The sequence below is a fragment of the Xenopus laevis genome, chromosome 6L (assembly GCF_017654675.1).
Source record: "Xenopus laevis strain J_2021 chromosome 6L, Xenopus_laevis_v10.1, whole genome shotgun sequence".
NCBI classification, from domain to species: domain Eukaryota; kingdom Metazoa; phylum Chordata; class Amphibia; order Anura; family Pipidae; genus Xenopus; species Xenopus laevis.
Genome location: NC_054381.1, coordinates 98,120,050 through 98,136,207, shown reverse-complemented (window position 1 = coordinate 98,136,207; position 16,158 = coordinate 98,120,050). Strand labels below are relative to the sequence as shown.

Here is a 16,158-nt window from a genome sequence, read left to right as displayed (position 1 = left end):
TGTGAAAAGCATTTCCCACTTAATATGTTGCAGAGATGCCCTTATACTGTCAAAGTTTGCCCGTCTGAAATTTAGTGTTTTAGTTACTCCCTTATAGAATTGCTTCTGCAACAGAATCTCAAAGGAGACCATGTTATGATCACTATTCCCTAAATGCTCATCCACACAAATGCTAGTGATGAGTTCAGTATTATTAGTTATTACAAGGTCCAAAAGTGAGTTATTCCTAGTAGGTTCTTGGACGAGCTGGAATAAAAAGTTGTCATTCAGCATATTTACAAACCTGCTAGCTTTTTGTGTCTTGGCAACCCCATTACCCCAGTCAGTGTCTGGATAATTGAAGTCACCCATAGCAACAACTTGACCCAGCTGTGAGCATACAGCGGAGGTTACTACATTTGCTTTTGAAATTTGCATTACTTAGTGGAGAATTATATGTTAAGTTAGCATTATTCTGTTTTCCTTTTAACAGAGGATCCTCCTTAGCTGGTAAATTGTATGCCCCCCTCACTCCTCCCTCATGACCCCTTACTAACCCCACTGCCCCATCTACCCTAGCTTCCCCATAATTCTTTATTTCACCGCCTAATTTAAACACTCCACCAACCTCTTAGCCATTTTTTCCCCTAGCACAGTGGACCCCTTCCATTGAGGTGCAAACCATCACGACTATATAGGTTGCCCCCCAAGGAAAATTCAGCCCAGTGCTCTAGGAACCCAAACCCTTCCTTCCTACACCAAGACTTGAGCCACACATTTAGCTCCCTAAGCTCCCACTGTGTTCCTAAACTTGCACGTGGCATGGGCAAAATTTGACATTGATGACATTGGAAGACCTTTCCCTGATCTTAGAGCCTAGATCACTGAAATCTTCCATCTACCATTTATTTTGTCATTAGTACCGATATGCATTAAGACAGTTGGATCGTGTCCAGCCCCACCCAATAATTTGTCTATCCGATCAACCACATGCCGAACCCTGGCACCAGGTAGACAGCAAACTGTTCGGTTGTAGCGATCCGGACAACAAATTACTCTATCCACTTTCCTAATATTTGAGTCCCCTAAAACCACAATCTGCTTAGGCTTGACTCTGCTCTCCTCCCCACCACTACTAGAGAAACTGGTCTCCCGGCTGTTCGAGAGATCAGCCCATCTAGAATTGCCAATCCGGAGTTCATACTCCCATCATCATCAAACAATCTGGCAAATTTGTTGCAATGTATAAGCTCTGGATCAGCATCCATTTTCCTTTTGCCCACCTTAGATTTTCTAACTGTCACCCAGCTAGCTGCCTCAATATCCTGCTGCTGTTCTTCCCCCCCCCCCCCCCCCAAACTATCTGATCCAGCTAGGTCCTGCTCAGTGAGCAAGAAACTCAGTTCAAGATTGTCAATTAACCGCAGTGTTGCAATTTGTTGTTTGTTGTGTTTCACCTGCGTTAGGCGCATACACTTGTCTGTGTGAGTACAGCCCCCTTCACAATAATTGAGTGTGTCTACTCTTGCGCTCCTCTGCAGCTGAACAGAAGAAAGCGCCACACGGGGGAGCCCAGAAAAAAACATCCGTGTGTAAGAGCCCTTAGTCCTGTTTTGGTTGTTTGATTGTTTTATTTCTGTACTATAACTTTTACACATTGACAAAGCAAAACCTTAAAATGTGCACCCCTCCCCCACAAGTCATATCACTTGCGGCTCCTTTAAAGAATTTAAATTCAATTAAACAATTAAATAAGCCATGTTCCTTAAATATGTGCCCTTGTATCCATTAATGGCCACTTTTTATACACGAATCACATTTTTTTGTACCGGGAGTTACATTTAAGGCAAGATACTATATTTATTTATACATCTGTGGTGACTTATTAGCAGAAATAATAGCTTGACTTGTAAAACTTTGTTCTTGCGCATGCTGATTAATCCCATGTGCATGCTACGTGCTGTCTCCACCCATTGCATTCCCAACATATTATTTGTGCCTGTGCATTTCCCAATCTAACAATGCCTTGCAAGCTTCCCATTCCCTTCCCAAAATAAACTTTCTGTCTTGCATGTGCCTCTTTATTAAGGGATTACATCTTTCGAATAACATCAGTGGTATAAACACACCAGTAGAAGTCATCCAAAGACAAACAACTATTACAATAATTATTTCTCATTCTGTTAATTATGGTTTATATGAAATATAATGTTTGTTATTGTGATGTAAAAAAAATCCTTTTAGAAAATATTTTCATCATTTGTATAATGGGCATCTTGAACTAATCCTCCAGTGGCATTTAGGGTAGTGGCACATATGTATACAAGTATAGGACCTGTTATCCAGAATGTTCAGGACCTGGGGTTTTCTGGATAAGGGATCTTTCCCTAATTTGAATCTTCATACCTTAAGTCTACTAGAAAATTATGTAAACATTAAATAAACCCAATGGGCTGGTTCTGCTTTCAATAGGGATTAATTATATCTTAGTTTGGTTCAAGTACAAGTTACTGATTTATTATTAAAGAGAAAAGGAAATCATTTAAAAAATTTTTGATTTGATTATAATGAAGCCTATGGAGACAGCCTTTCTGTAATTAGGAGTTTTCTGTATAATGGGTTTCCGAATAAAGGATCCCATACCTTTATTCCTTATCTGGAAAATCCATTATCCAGAAAGTTCTAGGTTACAAAATGGCCATCTGCCATAGAGTCGATTTTAAGCAAATGTTTCTAATTTTAAACATGGTTTCCTTTTTATATGTAATAATAAAGCCATATCTTGTACGTTAGAATATCTAAGCTGCATTAATTCATATTGGTGGCAAAAAAACCCTATTGGGTTTATTTAATATACAAATTATTTTTAGTAGACTTAGGGCTCTTACACATGAGCGTTTTTTGCTGCTCTCCCATCCGTTCAGCCGCAGAGGAGCACAGGAGTAAACGGACTCAATTATTGTCAAGGGGGCTGTACTCACACAGATGTACAGTATGTAAGCACCAAACGCAGGTGGGACGCAGCATGTTGCATTCAACCTGCATTCGGTGCTTACCCCCCTTGACAATAATTGAGTGTGTTTACTCCTGTGCTCCCCTGCGGCTGAACAGAAGAAAGCGGAACGCAGGGGATCGCAGGAAAAACGCCTGTGTGTAAGAGCCCTTAAGGTATGGTGAATTTGGAAAGATTATTCTCCAGAAAAGCCCAGGTCTCAATCATTCCATATAATATATCCCATACATGTCTTTGTAAAACATACACCCATTAAAAATTTAATTTATTTGTTTTAATAAAATCAAATGTTTTATTTGTTTTAATAAAATCAAATGTTTACACATACTGTACAGGTTGTGTTCTCCTCTGGCATATATATATATATATATATGAAAGCAGCAAGTAAGGTGCAGGTAAAACTTAGTCCCTTTGTAAAATGTATAATGAAGCAATAGAATTCTTAATGAATCAGATGAAAATTGAGCATAGGACTGGCCAGATATGGGATGACTTTGACGTAGTTGGCCAGCTTAAATATATTGCAATATATGGACAAACAATCCCTGTTTTGTTTAAAGGGTAAGGCATTTTTCAGTAGCAGTATACACAAAATGTCTCTGTCTTAAATATATTGATAATGGGTTGAGTGCAGAGGACATATATATACATATATATATAGTAGAGAACAGCACTCCATCTCCTGTGATAACCCAGGTGCACGGTAAAGGAATCCATAGACAAAAAAAGACCAGCAACACTATTTTCCGTGATCAGATTATTATTGTATGTATAACCATATATATATATAATGAAGAGGTGAGCCATTAACCTTAGCTGAATTGGCAGCATTAACACTGCAGATACAGTTCACTCAGTATGGATTTATAAACTGGAATTCCAAGAAGGAGATACACATATAGCTGGAGATGTCTCCAGATGTCCTGCAGATAAAGTGCTAAGCTGGCAACAGTAAAAATGTGCTAAAATGTAATATTAACCCCTTCCACCTTCAAATTTCTTGCAATATTTTGTGCTTTATTTTTTTTTTTATTTATTTATTTTTCTTTTTAAGGGGCCTGTTACCCAAACATAAAAAGCTGTAAAAGCCCTTTTTAAATTGAACATTGGATCCTGATTCTTTTTTTTTTTAATAAAAACATCCATACCTGTAATACACCTGTAAAAATTCTTAATAAAATGTAATACTGACAGATCTCCCTACGGGTAACTCCTTAGTCCATCAACATTTCTTCCTATATATTGTGCTTTTTATTTTAAAGGTGACATGTCACACAAAAATAAAAAGCTGTATAATAAAAGTCCTTTTTAAATTGAACATGAGAGCCAAACTCTTTCTTTATAAAAACATCCATACCTGTAATTAACTAAAGGCATAGAGGGGGGGGGGATTACTTTCACACTGCACTCTCTGCATTCCCCCTTCCTCCTCACCATCTAATTGTGTAGCCAGTGCATGTGCAGAGGTATCAGGTCCCACATTCTGGCACATAAACATACTTTTGCATGATTAGTAAGTAGTGTTTACAAAATGGCATCTGCTTGCTTGCTTGCAGTCACTGTGAATTCCAAGACTTATTTTATCGTTTAAGTGAAATCAATTTTGCAGGAATAACATCATAATATAGGATTTGAAATTATTTCTTCAGGTAGCTGGTCCCCTTTATGGGGAAAATGGAGTTAAAACAGGGTGAATAGATGGGCTGTGCAAAATGTAAAAATGTTTCTAATACAGTTAGTTAGGTAAAAATGTAATGTATAACGCCTGGAGTGACTGCATGTGTAACATAATAGCCAGAACACTACTTCCTGCTTTTCAGCTCTCTTGGTTTCCATTGATTGGTTACCAAGCAGTAACCAATCAATGACTTGAGGGGGGCCACATGGGCCATAACTGTTGCTTTTGAATCTGAGATGAATGCTGAGGATCAATGGCAAACTCACTGAACATTTATGTCCCATGTGGCCCCCTTCAAGTCGCTGACTAACTCAGAGTTAGAGAGCTGAAAAGCAGGAAGTAGTGTTCTGGCTATTATGTTAGACATCCAGTCACTCCAGCCTTTATGTATTACATTTTTACCTAACTAACTATACTAGAATTTTTTTTATTTTGCACAGCCTATTTATTCAGTTTTTATTTTTACATTATACTGTTCCTTTAAAGGTGCAGTTCAACATGCAACTCAAACTTGAAATTGGTCTTGATTTTTTTAGGTTCTTTTTAAATGATTTCGCTTTTTGTTCAGCAGCTATCGAGTCTGGCATCTCAGCAGCTTTATGGTTGCTAGCAGTCTCGGATACAGCACTACATTCCAATAGTTATGTGAAGGACACAGGTGAGGATATGTTCCAATCTACCACCAATAAGTAGACCAGAGTAGAGTAATTTTAATAGGTAAGAGATACTTACCCTTTAGGATCCAAGAGATCTCGAACTTTTTCGTTGTAAATTTCCATGTAGGAGACTTCAACTTTGAAAGACTGAGAATCACTTTCTTCTTCAGAGGCCCTATGAAATAATTCACAGCAGAGCCGGGGGATGAGGCCAGGCTTATCTGCAGTTCCCATCATGGAGAACGATTTTCCTGAACCTAAAGAAAGATACACCAGATACAGATTAAAATGAAGCATGATGAATGTGGAATCATCTGTACAGCACAATACATTATCATCACGTTATTTATAAAGCACTAACTTATATTGAAGTGATTTACATTAGAGGGGTGTATACATCAAGAATACACTGACCAATACAGGAAGTAATACATATTTTATAAATACACTAGTCATAAATATCCAGTCGGCACATATAGGCTGATGCCATGCCTGATAGCGTACACTGATATAGGACAGAAGGGTGTGTCTAAGGATTTCAGGTTTTGCTGAAGCAAAACCATACTGTAATATGTGGTGGATTCTGACCCATCTGAGTAGACCATACATAGGCCAATAAGCTGCTGTTTTGTTTTTTTTGCAGGAGACATTCCTGCCATGGAAACGGTTTGCTGTCTGTGTTACCTTGTTGACAGAGCAGTGAAAAAGATCCCTAAAACCTGAACTTCCACATATATATATATATATATATATATATATATATATATATATATATATATATCTCTCTGCTAATACCTGTTTGTCCATATGCAAAAATGCAAGCGTTGTATCCCTGAAAAGCATTGTCAAGAATTCCTTCTCCAAGGCACTGAAACACTGCTTCTTGACCTGTAACACAGAAGTATTATTCATTAAAATGTACACAGAAGTGAATTAAATGATTTCACTGCAACAAAGGAAAAAAATCATATCAAGTGTTACCCACATACATGGCCCATCCTGTAACAAATAGCATCCACCACACGCTAGCTTTCATTATTCTACCTGAACTAGATCAGTAGTAGTTAACCAGATGATTATTGCAGTGGGTAAATGTCTAGATGAAAACTTCTGCACCATTTCTGCACAATGCCTAAAGTCTCATGGAATAGGAGGGATTTAAAATGTACTATTCAATCACAACTATTATAGTATGGAATCCAAGAGGCTGGTCTAAAATAATGAACAAATTAAAAAAAATATAATGCCAAGTATATCTTTTGCTTTTAAGTTTTCAGCTGTGTCCATGTGCTCTTTGTCTTTTGGCTTCTTAGGGTCAGGGCACACAGGCAGATTCGGGGGGATTAGTCGCCCGACGACAAATCTCCTCTTCTTAGGAACTAATTTCCCCAAACTGCCTCCCCTGCCTTCCCGCCTGCTAAAATGTAAATCACAAATCGGAGCAATTCGTTTTCCAAAGTCGCCCAAAGTTTCCTCGTGAGGCAAACATTTTAGCGGTGGGAAGACAGGGGAGGCAGTTTGCCCCAAAGAAGAGGAGATTTGTCGCAGTGCAACTAATCTCCCTGAATCTGCCTGTTTGCCCTGACCCTAAGAAGATGAGAATTTGAAATGATCCAACTATAGTCATTAAAATGTCTATAAAACAGTATCTTCGAAAAGGAGATACTGAAACACTAAATACATATTTTTTTACAGCTTGAGCCATTAAGTAAAATCCCCTCAACTACTAACATCATCTAGATAGTGGGTTCTTGCAGTTGGCACAATTAAAAAAAGCTAAATAAATTAATTCAGTCAGATGGCACATGAAGCACCAAAAGGTCCCAAATCTCCATCCATTTCTACTGACTTAAATGGGAAGCACCTGACAACACCAATATTGGGACTGTCAGATATTAAATATTCAACTGGCTGGAGAGGCCAACACCGAGAGGCCCATTTATCAAAGCTCTAATAAATTCGAATATACTAGAAATTCGATTGGGATGTTATTTAAGAAAAAAATTGAATATCTTAAACTTGAGCGAATATTACCAACCCGAAAACTCGAATTTAATTTGACTAAACTCGTATCGAGTTCTTTCTCCGAAAAAACCTTGAATGTCAGGAAAGCTATTCCTGACATTCAAATGGGTCACTGGACCTCTCCCATTGACTTATACATGATCTCGGCAGGTTTTAGGAGGTGAATAGTTGAATTTGAATTATTTCCAGGGTAAAGGTTTGACAAATCTCCAAATCGAGGTTGGATTATTCCCAATTCAAAGTAGCGAGTTTGGACCAAAAAAACTATTCAAAAATACGAATTTGATTTTCCTAATCGACCCTTGATAAATCTGTTTTTAGACGCCGAGTCAGGAGTTGCAGGTTACAATGGGCCTATGCCCAATGGCATGGTTACAGTTTCACTGGCCATGTACCCACCATCTGGAACATGTGTAATTTGTCTGGATCAGAGCAATCTGGCCTTTACATGTGTGACCAAAGTGCCTCTTATTTAAGAAATGACCCAAGGCCAAAAGTTTAGATATGACAAAAATTGCTTCATGGATAGCCGGATTTAAAGGGATACTGTCATGTAACTAGTGCTGCTCCAGCAGAATTCTGCACTGAAATCCGTTTCTCAAAAGAGCAAACAGATTTTTTATTTCATTTTGAAATCTGACACGGGGCTAGACATATGGTCAGTTTCCCAGCTGCACGAGTCATGTGACTTGTGCTCTGATAAACTTCAGTCACTCTTTACTGCTGTACTGCAAGTTAGAGAGATATCATCCCCTCCCTTTCAGCCCCAGCAGCCTAACAACAGAACAATGGGAAGGTAACTAGATAACAGCTCCCTAACACAAGATAACAGCGGTCTGGTAGATCTAAAAACAGCACTCAATAGTAAAAAGCCAAGTCCCACTGAGACACATTCAGTTACATTGAGGTGGAGAAACAACAGCCTACCAGAAAGCAGTTCCATTCTAAAGCCCTGGCTCTTTCTGAAAGCGCATGACCCGACAAAATGACCTGAGATGGCTGCCTACACACCAATATTATAAATTTAAAAAAAATACACTTGCTGATTCAGGAATTAAATTTTACATGGCAGAGTTAATTGTTAGCAGTGTAAACAGTGTAATTTAGAAATAAAAACTACATATAAAAATCATGAGAGAATCCTTTTAAAGAAGAGAAAAGCTTGGTTTATCCCCATTATACTGCAACCATTTAAGTTAGGACAAGGCTATATCCTTGAATGCTTTTACATTTGTATATATACTAGATGCACATGGTTCAAGTGCACAATAAATTGTCCATGTCACTAAATTGATCCCATTTATTAGATTTTCTAATCCTTGAGACAAAACGGAGTACAGTTTTGTCCGAACGAAATCTAATTAATGGGATTAATTTGTATATGGTTATGAAAAATGTTATGTAATATGCTGATGATCAGAATTTTGCTTTTGATCTCAAACCTTGTTTACAAATTACAAATTCTATTTTTAAAAAAAGTAGCCATGCTTTTTCATTTAAATACCAGTTGTTCAGAGCTAAGAGACACTGTACTAAATACAAACAACATAGACATACACCCCTATAAATCTGCATGAGTTGCATGTGCATGCTTGTTTAAAGTCATGCCAGGCATCAAGCAACACTTCATAGCTGTACACAGTCAAATGTGGTTGTGTTCGGTCAGACATTCTAATTACACTTTCTTATTTTTTTCTGAAAATAAGATATATGTACTATTTTCAGATTTCAGATATTAGTTCCAGGTATGGGATCGGTTATGCAAAAGCCTGTTATCCAGAAATCTGCAAATTGTGGGAAGGAAATCTCACATAGACCCCATTTTAGTCAAATAAGTCAAATTTTTAAAAATAAGAATAATAATAATTTTCTCTGAAATAATAAAACTTGCCTGATCCCAGCTAAGATATAATTAATCCTTATTTGTGGCAAAACAATCCTACTGGGTTTATTTAATATTTAATTTTTTTTAATTAGACTTAAGGTATGAATTACCTTAAGGTATGAATTACCTGGAAATTCCCAGGTCCCAAGCCTGTACTTAGTCTTCTATTCAGAAGTTCCATTACCTATTTCCTAGTCCATTGTTCTTGCCATTGCCCTGATTGCTACTTTTAGTGACCCCCTGCAACCAGATTCTTGTACACGGACAAGTGATCAAGCAATACTTGCACTGCAACAAATGAAATAGTCAATCTCGATGTACCCATTTTTTGGCAGAGGGTTTTTTTGGAGAGTTTATAATGCTAGGTGGTGTAGGATCCACATATAAAAACTTTAACAGCTATAAAGGATCACAGAACCAGACTTCTACTGCATAATAAATGTGTGCAATGCACAGACTATAATGATTTATTCACATTCTGCCCAGGGGTCTGTAAACTGGAAATGCCCACATACTGAGAATTATCATAAAATTGATTTCTCCACACCGGTGATTTTTTTTTTAGGTGAAATACTGCAGGGATAATTATATAGAAACCATGACAAAGCAAACAGCGAGGGCTATAAATAGACATACACTGTATATTATATTTAAAGAAATAGTAAAGCAACTAGACATCTGTGTTTTGCTATTATACCCAAGAATAAATTAGCTCTCTGCCTTTGGTATGTTAAGGATTATTTCAATGTACCACTGGCAAAATTTCTCCTCCTCTCCCTTCCAGCAACTCTGGCTAAGGTTCAGTGGGAGAAAGACTTCCAAGTGGTTCCTTTATCTGAAGCAGGCCAACCAGTTTTCATACAGCCACACCATTGGCAATACATATTTTAATTCAGTAATAATGTTTAATATAATTCAAAACTGTTTTGGAAACATTTTGTTACTTATGACAAATAGATTTTTTTTTTTTGCATGGGAGAATACTTTTCCTGGCACTGGTGACTGTTTTAAACTCCATTCTAGGTAAAAACTTAAATATGGGCTTGTTATAGAGATTTTGAGATTTACATCCAGAAGAACTTGTTTCCCATAGCGCAAAGCAGGATTAAGCTGCACATAGATGCAAAGATAACGTTTCATATGCTTTTCAGACTGTGCGAATTGTCCCGACATTTTCCGTACCATGGCGATCGGTCATTTAGTCGATCGGACAGATAAGTAGATTTCTGTCGGCTACCGATAATATCGCTGCATGTATTGCATGACAATATCAATAGGTGACTGTCACTACTATTTGTCATACATAACTTTTGTACGATTGCTGCCTGTCAATTCATAGCCACAACATCATGTGATGTGTTCTCTTTACTACTTTAGCTATCTAAATGGTTGCAGGTCGGAAGATTGGAATGGATGATCGTTCTTCCGACATAAGGCTATAATCTGCATGTCTATGGCAAGCTTTAATTCCACTTTATCTGAAAGGTCCGTTTTCATGTACTAAATTGCTAGATGGAAACATTGCCCCCAGCCATAATTATAACCCACATCCAATTATAGTCCAATTTTACCTCTTAATAAAATGTCCTTTAGTGGATTAGAGAGAAAGCGTCATGAGGCAAGATAAGAACCTTCTGACAGTGTGCGGAGTTTAGATGTAGAGTTTAGAGGTCTTTTTCCCCCTTTTTGCTCGGTCATACTTAATATCAGTGCTTTAAATTACAAAATAGAGCAGAAAGAAAAAGAGCTGATAACTATTATTAATACAGGTATGGGATCTGTTATTCGTAAATCTGTTATCCAGAAAGCTCTGAATTTCTGAAAGGTTTTCTTCTGTAGACTCAATTTTACTGAATTAATCCAAGTTTTTAAAAATGGTTTCCCTTTTCTCTGTAATAATAAAAATGTACCTTCTACTTGATCCAAACTAAGATACAGTATAATTAATCCTTATTGAAAGCAAAACCAGCCTATTGGGTTTAATTAATGATTACATGATTTTCTAGTAGACTTAAGGTATGAAGATCCATATTACAGAAAGATCTGTTATCCGGAAAAACCAGATCCCGAGCATTCTGGATAACAGGTTCCACACCTGTACTAAAAACAGCTATTAACCCCCAGAATTGTTACCATAAACAGATAGGAAGGCAGAGATACTAAAAGAATAAGCATAACATATTGGAAAATATATTATAACATAAAAAAATATTTATGGAACAGACATAGATAGTAGTTTCTCTGCAGCTAGGTTTCCATAATTCTGCAACACTTTTGTTTAGAACAGCAACATTCAAACCAGTCCAAGATTCAGACAACGCAAAAATTAGATCTCTAGCAAATGGCTCTCTATTCAGTTAGTCCATTGCTTAAAGAGCCTTGAAACTTATGTATTACACCAAGTGGAACTCACTACTTTGTGTGCTGTACAAAAAAAAGGAGGTTGTTGTTGTTGGCACAACAATGAGCCAAATGTATACATTTTCCGTGCTTTACCTGCATATTTAGATGTGTTTGATTCATCCATGGACCAGAAGCAGTAGTCAAAGGCAAACACCTGCAAAACAAAAACACAACAATATCAAACACCAACCTCCCTTCTGGTTTGTACAGACAATAAAACATTCTGTGGACTCTGAGCTGCTGTTGAGAAGCTAAGCTAAGGGTAAAGGCACACCTGACGATTTGGGGAGATTTAATCGCCTGGTTACTAATAGCGGCTTCCAAGTATTCCAGTTCTTTCCCCACACTACAAAATCATACAGGCAGGATATTTGACTTTTGATTAAACTGTATGTTCATGGTGCAACCTTAAATTATAAGCTTCACTTCTATTAAAAATAGAAAGGTAACCATACCTGCAAGCCCATAGTTCAGATACTGTATATTGTTGGATACTAATTGGATACTGTAAGGATCAGCCAGTATAAGGCCACCTTATAACTAGAGGTGCCTAGGAGATGTTTCACTACTTGAAGACTGAAAAACACTTCGAAGTGCAGTCACAGCATATGTAAAATACAGCCTACATCAGCTCAAGGCCATACAATAGCCATATATATGACTTTTTATAACTGGTTTTGTTATATGTCTTGTTTTTCTAGAAACAAACAAGTCTTGTCAATACATTCCTAGCAAGCACAACTTTAAGGAGAACCAATGAATTATTTGCCACAATAGAAGCTGCCTACAAATAGGTAGCAATGACAATCAGAAGAAAGGAAGAAATCATCTTTATCAGTAATCCTAGAATAAAGAAAAGCTGAGATCAGTGTAATTCAATTCACTTTAATTGATCTATGTCTGGCTGATTGTTCTATACATCACAACCAGGACATTTTGTGGATTAGTACTACTAATGAAGTCTGAAGACATACCCCTATTTTAACATATTATGGTATTTCATTATACATATACCTCTAGACTAATAAAGTTATCAATAATACTGAAGTCAGACTACCACATATTTAAATAGAGCTTTGCATGTATTATTTGTATAGGTAACACAAAAAGAGGACCATGTGGGACTGCTTTCTGCTAGATGGCTGTTTTATCATTTGGGACACAAGCTTGCCCACTGTTGCTAGAAGAAATATTTTCTCCTTGTATGACTGCAAGGGTCAGATTTACTAAGGGTCGAATATCGAGGGTTAATTAACCCTCGATATTCGACTAGGAACTAAAATCGTTCGACTTCGAATATCGAAGTCGAACGATTTAGCGCAAATCCTGCGATCGAACGATCGAAGGATTATTCGTTCGATCGAACGATTAAATCCTTCAAATCGAACGATTCGAAGGATTTTAATACAACGATCGAAGGAATATCCTTCGATCAAAAAATCACAGGCAAGCCTATGGGGACCTTCCCCATAGGCTAACATTGACTTCGGTAGCTTTTAGTAGGGGGTCGAAGTTTTTCTTAAAGAGACAGTACTTCGACTATCGAATGGTCGAACGATTTTTAGTTCGAATCGTTCGATTCGAAGTCGAAGTAGTAGTCGAAGGTCGAAGTAGCCCATTCGATGGTCGAAGTAGCCCAAAAAACACTTCGAAATTCGAAGTTTTTTTAATTCGAATCCTTCACTCGAGCTTTGTAAATGTGCCCCCAAGTGTAATATGATTGGGATCTGTAAGATATACCTTTGGCCTGTGCAACACCTTAACAAAACTGGCATTAGTTATTTAAAACACTGCAAATGAGTTGCTGTAGTGCTTCTTAAAGGAACAGTAACAACAAAAGATGAAATTGTTTTAAAGTACCGTAGTTAAAATATAATGCAGTGTTGCAATGCACCAGTAAAACTGCTGTGTTAGAATCAGAAACACTACTATTGTTTATATGAACTATAGTAGTGTTTCTGAACAAACAGATCTGTTTTCACAGTGCAGGGCAACACCGCATTATATTTTATTTACTTCAAAACACTTTAATTTTTTGGTGTTACTGTTCCTTTAAGTACAAATATATGGATCGCTAGACTTAAAAGGGAAGTTAGCCTTTACATTAGATTTTTGCATGTTATATGTTGAGCCATGCAAAACAACTTTTTTGAATTATTTTTCCCATATGTACTAAGTTTGCGCAGGTGCAGTTACCTAAAGAAACAAATAAGGTGTTTGCTTTTAAACAGGCAACCAGTTATGTGCTCATTGGTTGCTATGGTATATTGCATCTTGGAAAACGTGGGTTCTTTAATTACATAACAAATTAGCTTTCATATTTCAGTACTTTCAAGCTTGCATATGCTCACAATAAACTGGATTAGTGACCCCCACATAGGGAAAAAAATACTGTCTGCAAGGGCATTGACACACGTGGTCATTGCAGTCAGTGTCGCACTGGGACACTAGGGGCCCACTCAAAAACTTTAGACCAGGGGCACACCAAAAAAAACTTAGGCCAGGGGCCCACTCTCAGCGCTATTATTCTTCCTCTCCTCACGCAACCTCTATTTGCCTATTCTGTTTTCTTTACATACTATAATCTATTATTCCATCTATTTAGCCTCTTTGCTCTCATAGGAATAGAAATACACCAGTTGAATTATAGTTTCATTACTTCAAACCACTTCCAGTTTTGTCTGTTAAAACACTTAAAAAAAAAAATAGCTAAAAACCTGATATTTTACATGAACAGATCACCGAGATGCCAGATGATAAATATGTTATAGTGTTCATTTCATACTCGGCCAGTGCCATATTTATAAACAGTAGCAGCGTTTTTACTATGTGACATACTGGCAGAAACTTCAGAACCATAATAAGGCAAAGATTGATCGCTCAAAAACATTGGCAGGCAACCAGCTGCTGCTGATAGGTGGGTTGGGAGGCACAGAACAACACGTGAATCAATGCAGGGAATTGTAGTTCCAGTACAGCTAGAGAGTGTCAAAGGTTATCAAAAACTAGTTACAAAAATACAAAACAGTTTAAAATCAGATCTTTGTCTCTCTGTAACTTCCTCTCAAGCCAAGAGCAGCAGTGAAAGCCATGCAAGGACAACCCCCACAGAGAGATCCCCCACCGAAATCAAACACACTGATAAATGAAGGGTCAGAATATTTGCTCTGTGAAAGCACAAAATAGCTTCTGTAGTCTCCGTTCCCTTCTCTCTACTTATGTCTGATAATAAGGCAGCTGCTACAAGAATTTGATTCATCCCACAACATTCCAGGGGGATTTAAACAAGACACCCTCTCTGACCAGGGGAAGCCTCCTTTCCAAAAGAATATTCTATTATCCAATTTGATTTTACTTAATTACTTGGTCAATCATTTTTTAAATGGGTTTCCATCACAGAATGCTTTAATCTTATCTCAAAAGGAAAATATAATTGTTTGTGCATTAATTCAAATATTGAAAAATAAGTTTTGGTCTGATATCTGCCCTGATATCAATCCATTTTTATTATTTGGTTAAGTTGTCTTCCACAATTTGACTCTTATGATACAAAGTTAAGCAGAGAAAACATTGTTGTTATTTATGTATTTAGGTTCATTCCTACTTTCCTAATATTGTAATAATAATATATAATTGCTATATAAGTTAACACTGTAAATTCTTTGATTTCGTTAAACTAATAAAAATGAATTTGAATGAAAAAATAAATTTTGTTCCATGAAATCTCAACTGGCAAATTATAATTCTGTGTAGACACTGAAAAAACAAGATTTATCATTGCGCTATATTCTTCCATGCTGTGCCTGCACTCCGTTTCAGACAATACTGTAAATGACAATTATAATAAGTGAAAATGATGTAGACAATTACATCAAAGGTAATTAAGGGTAAAACAGTAAACATTTTGCCTTAGATCTGTTTTTGCAGGGCAGTTAAACCTGAGATTTATGACCAGAGAGATAAGGCAGTCTAGAGAGCACTTTAGAGATTGTTATACACACACGCTAAATGGAAAGATACCCTTATAGAAAAAAAAATGATAAAACAGTTTTACAGACACAACTTCAATAATACGGAAAGGTTTATCTTGCTTGAACGTGTGGATAACATGTTTTATTGGAATCCTGGCTGGATCCTCAGCACACAGATGGTCTATGGCAGGCTGGAACACACATACACATGAGGCTGGTGCCAAGGAGTTTTAAGAATATGGAGCTAGATTCAGCTGTGTAAACTGTTAGCATTTTCTTAACAGGGTATTTATTCCAGTAGGTAAAAGTGGTATCTCACAGGTTACAACACAATATCTCCATCTACCCCAGCGTAATACTCTAGTAGAAGAATGGCAATGCATTATACTGTACATTTCCTAACTCCTAAACCCATCCACAGAGCACTTCCACCTTTGGGATTTCTGATCCAAGCCGTCATGGGTAAGTATTAGGTACAGGTAGTGGACCTGTTATCCAGAATGCTTGAGAACTGATCTTACCTTAATTTGGCTTGTAATACCTTAACT

General features: G+C 37.1%; 1 protein-coding gene across 4 annotated transcripts in view; it reads right to left on the bottom strand.

Moving 5' to 3' along the window:
- LOC108718532 (kinesin-like protein KIF13A) overlaps positions 1 to 16,158 on the bottom strand; it is a 133,509-nt gene that overhangs the window by 67,709 nt on the left and 49,642 nt on the right. For all 4 annotated transcript variants that reach the window (XM_041566308.1, XM_041566310.1, XM_041566309.1 and 1 more), the window contains exons 4-6: positions 11,733 to 11,793; positions 6,122 to 6,214; positions 5,403 to 5,583 (exon numbers count right to left, since the gene is read on the bottom strand). In XM_041566308.1, the coding sequence (XP_041422242.1) occupies positions 5,403 to 5,583; positions 6,122 to 6,214; positions 11,733 to 11,793 (335 nt within the window). The remainder of the gene's footprint in view (positions 1 to 5,402; positions 5,584 to 6,121; positions 6,215 to 11,732; positions 11,794 to 16,158) is intronic.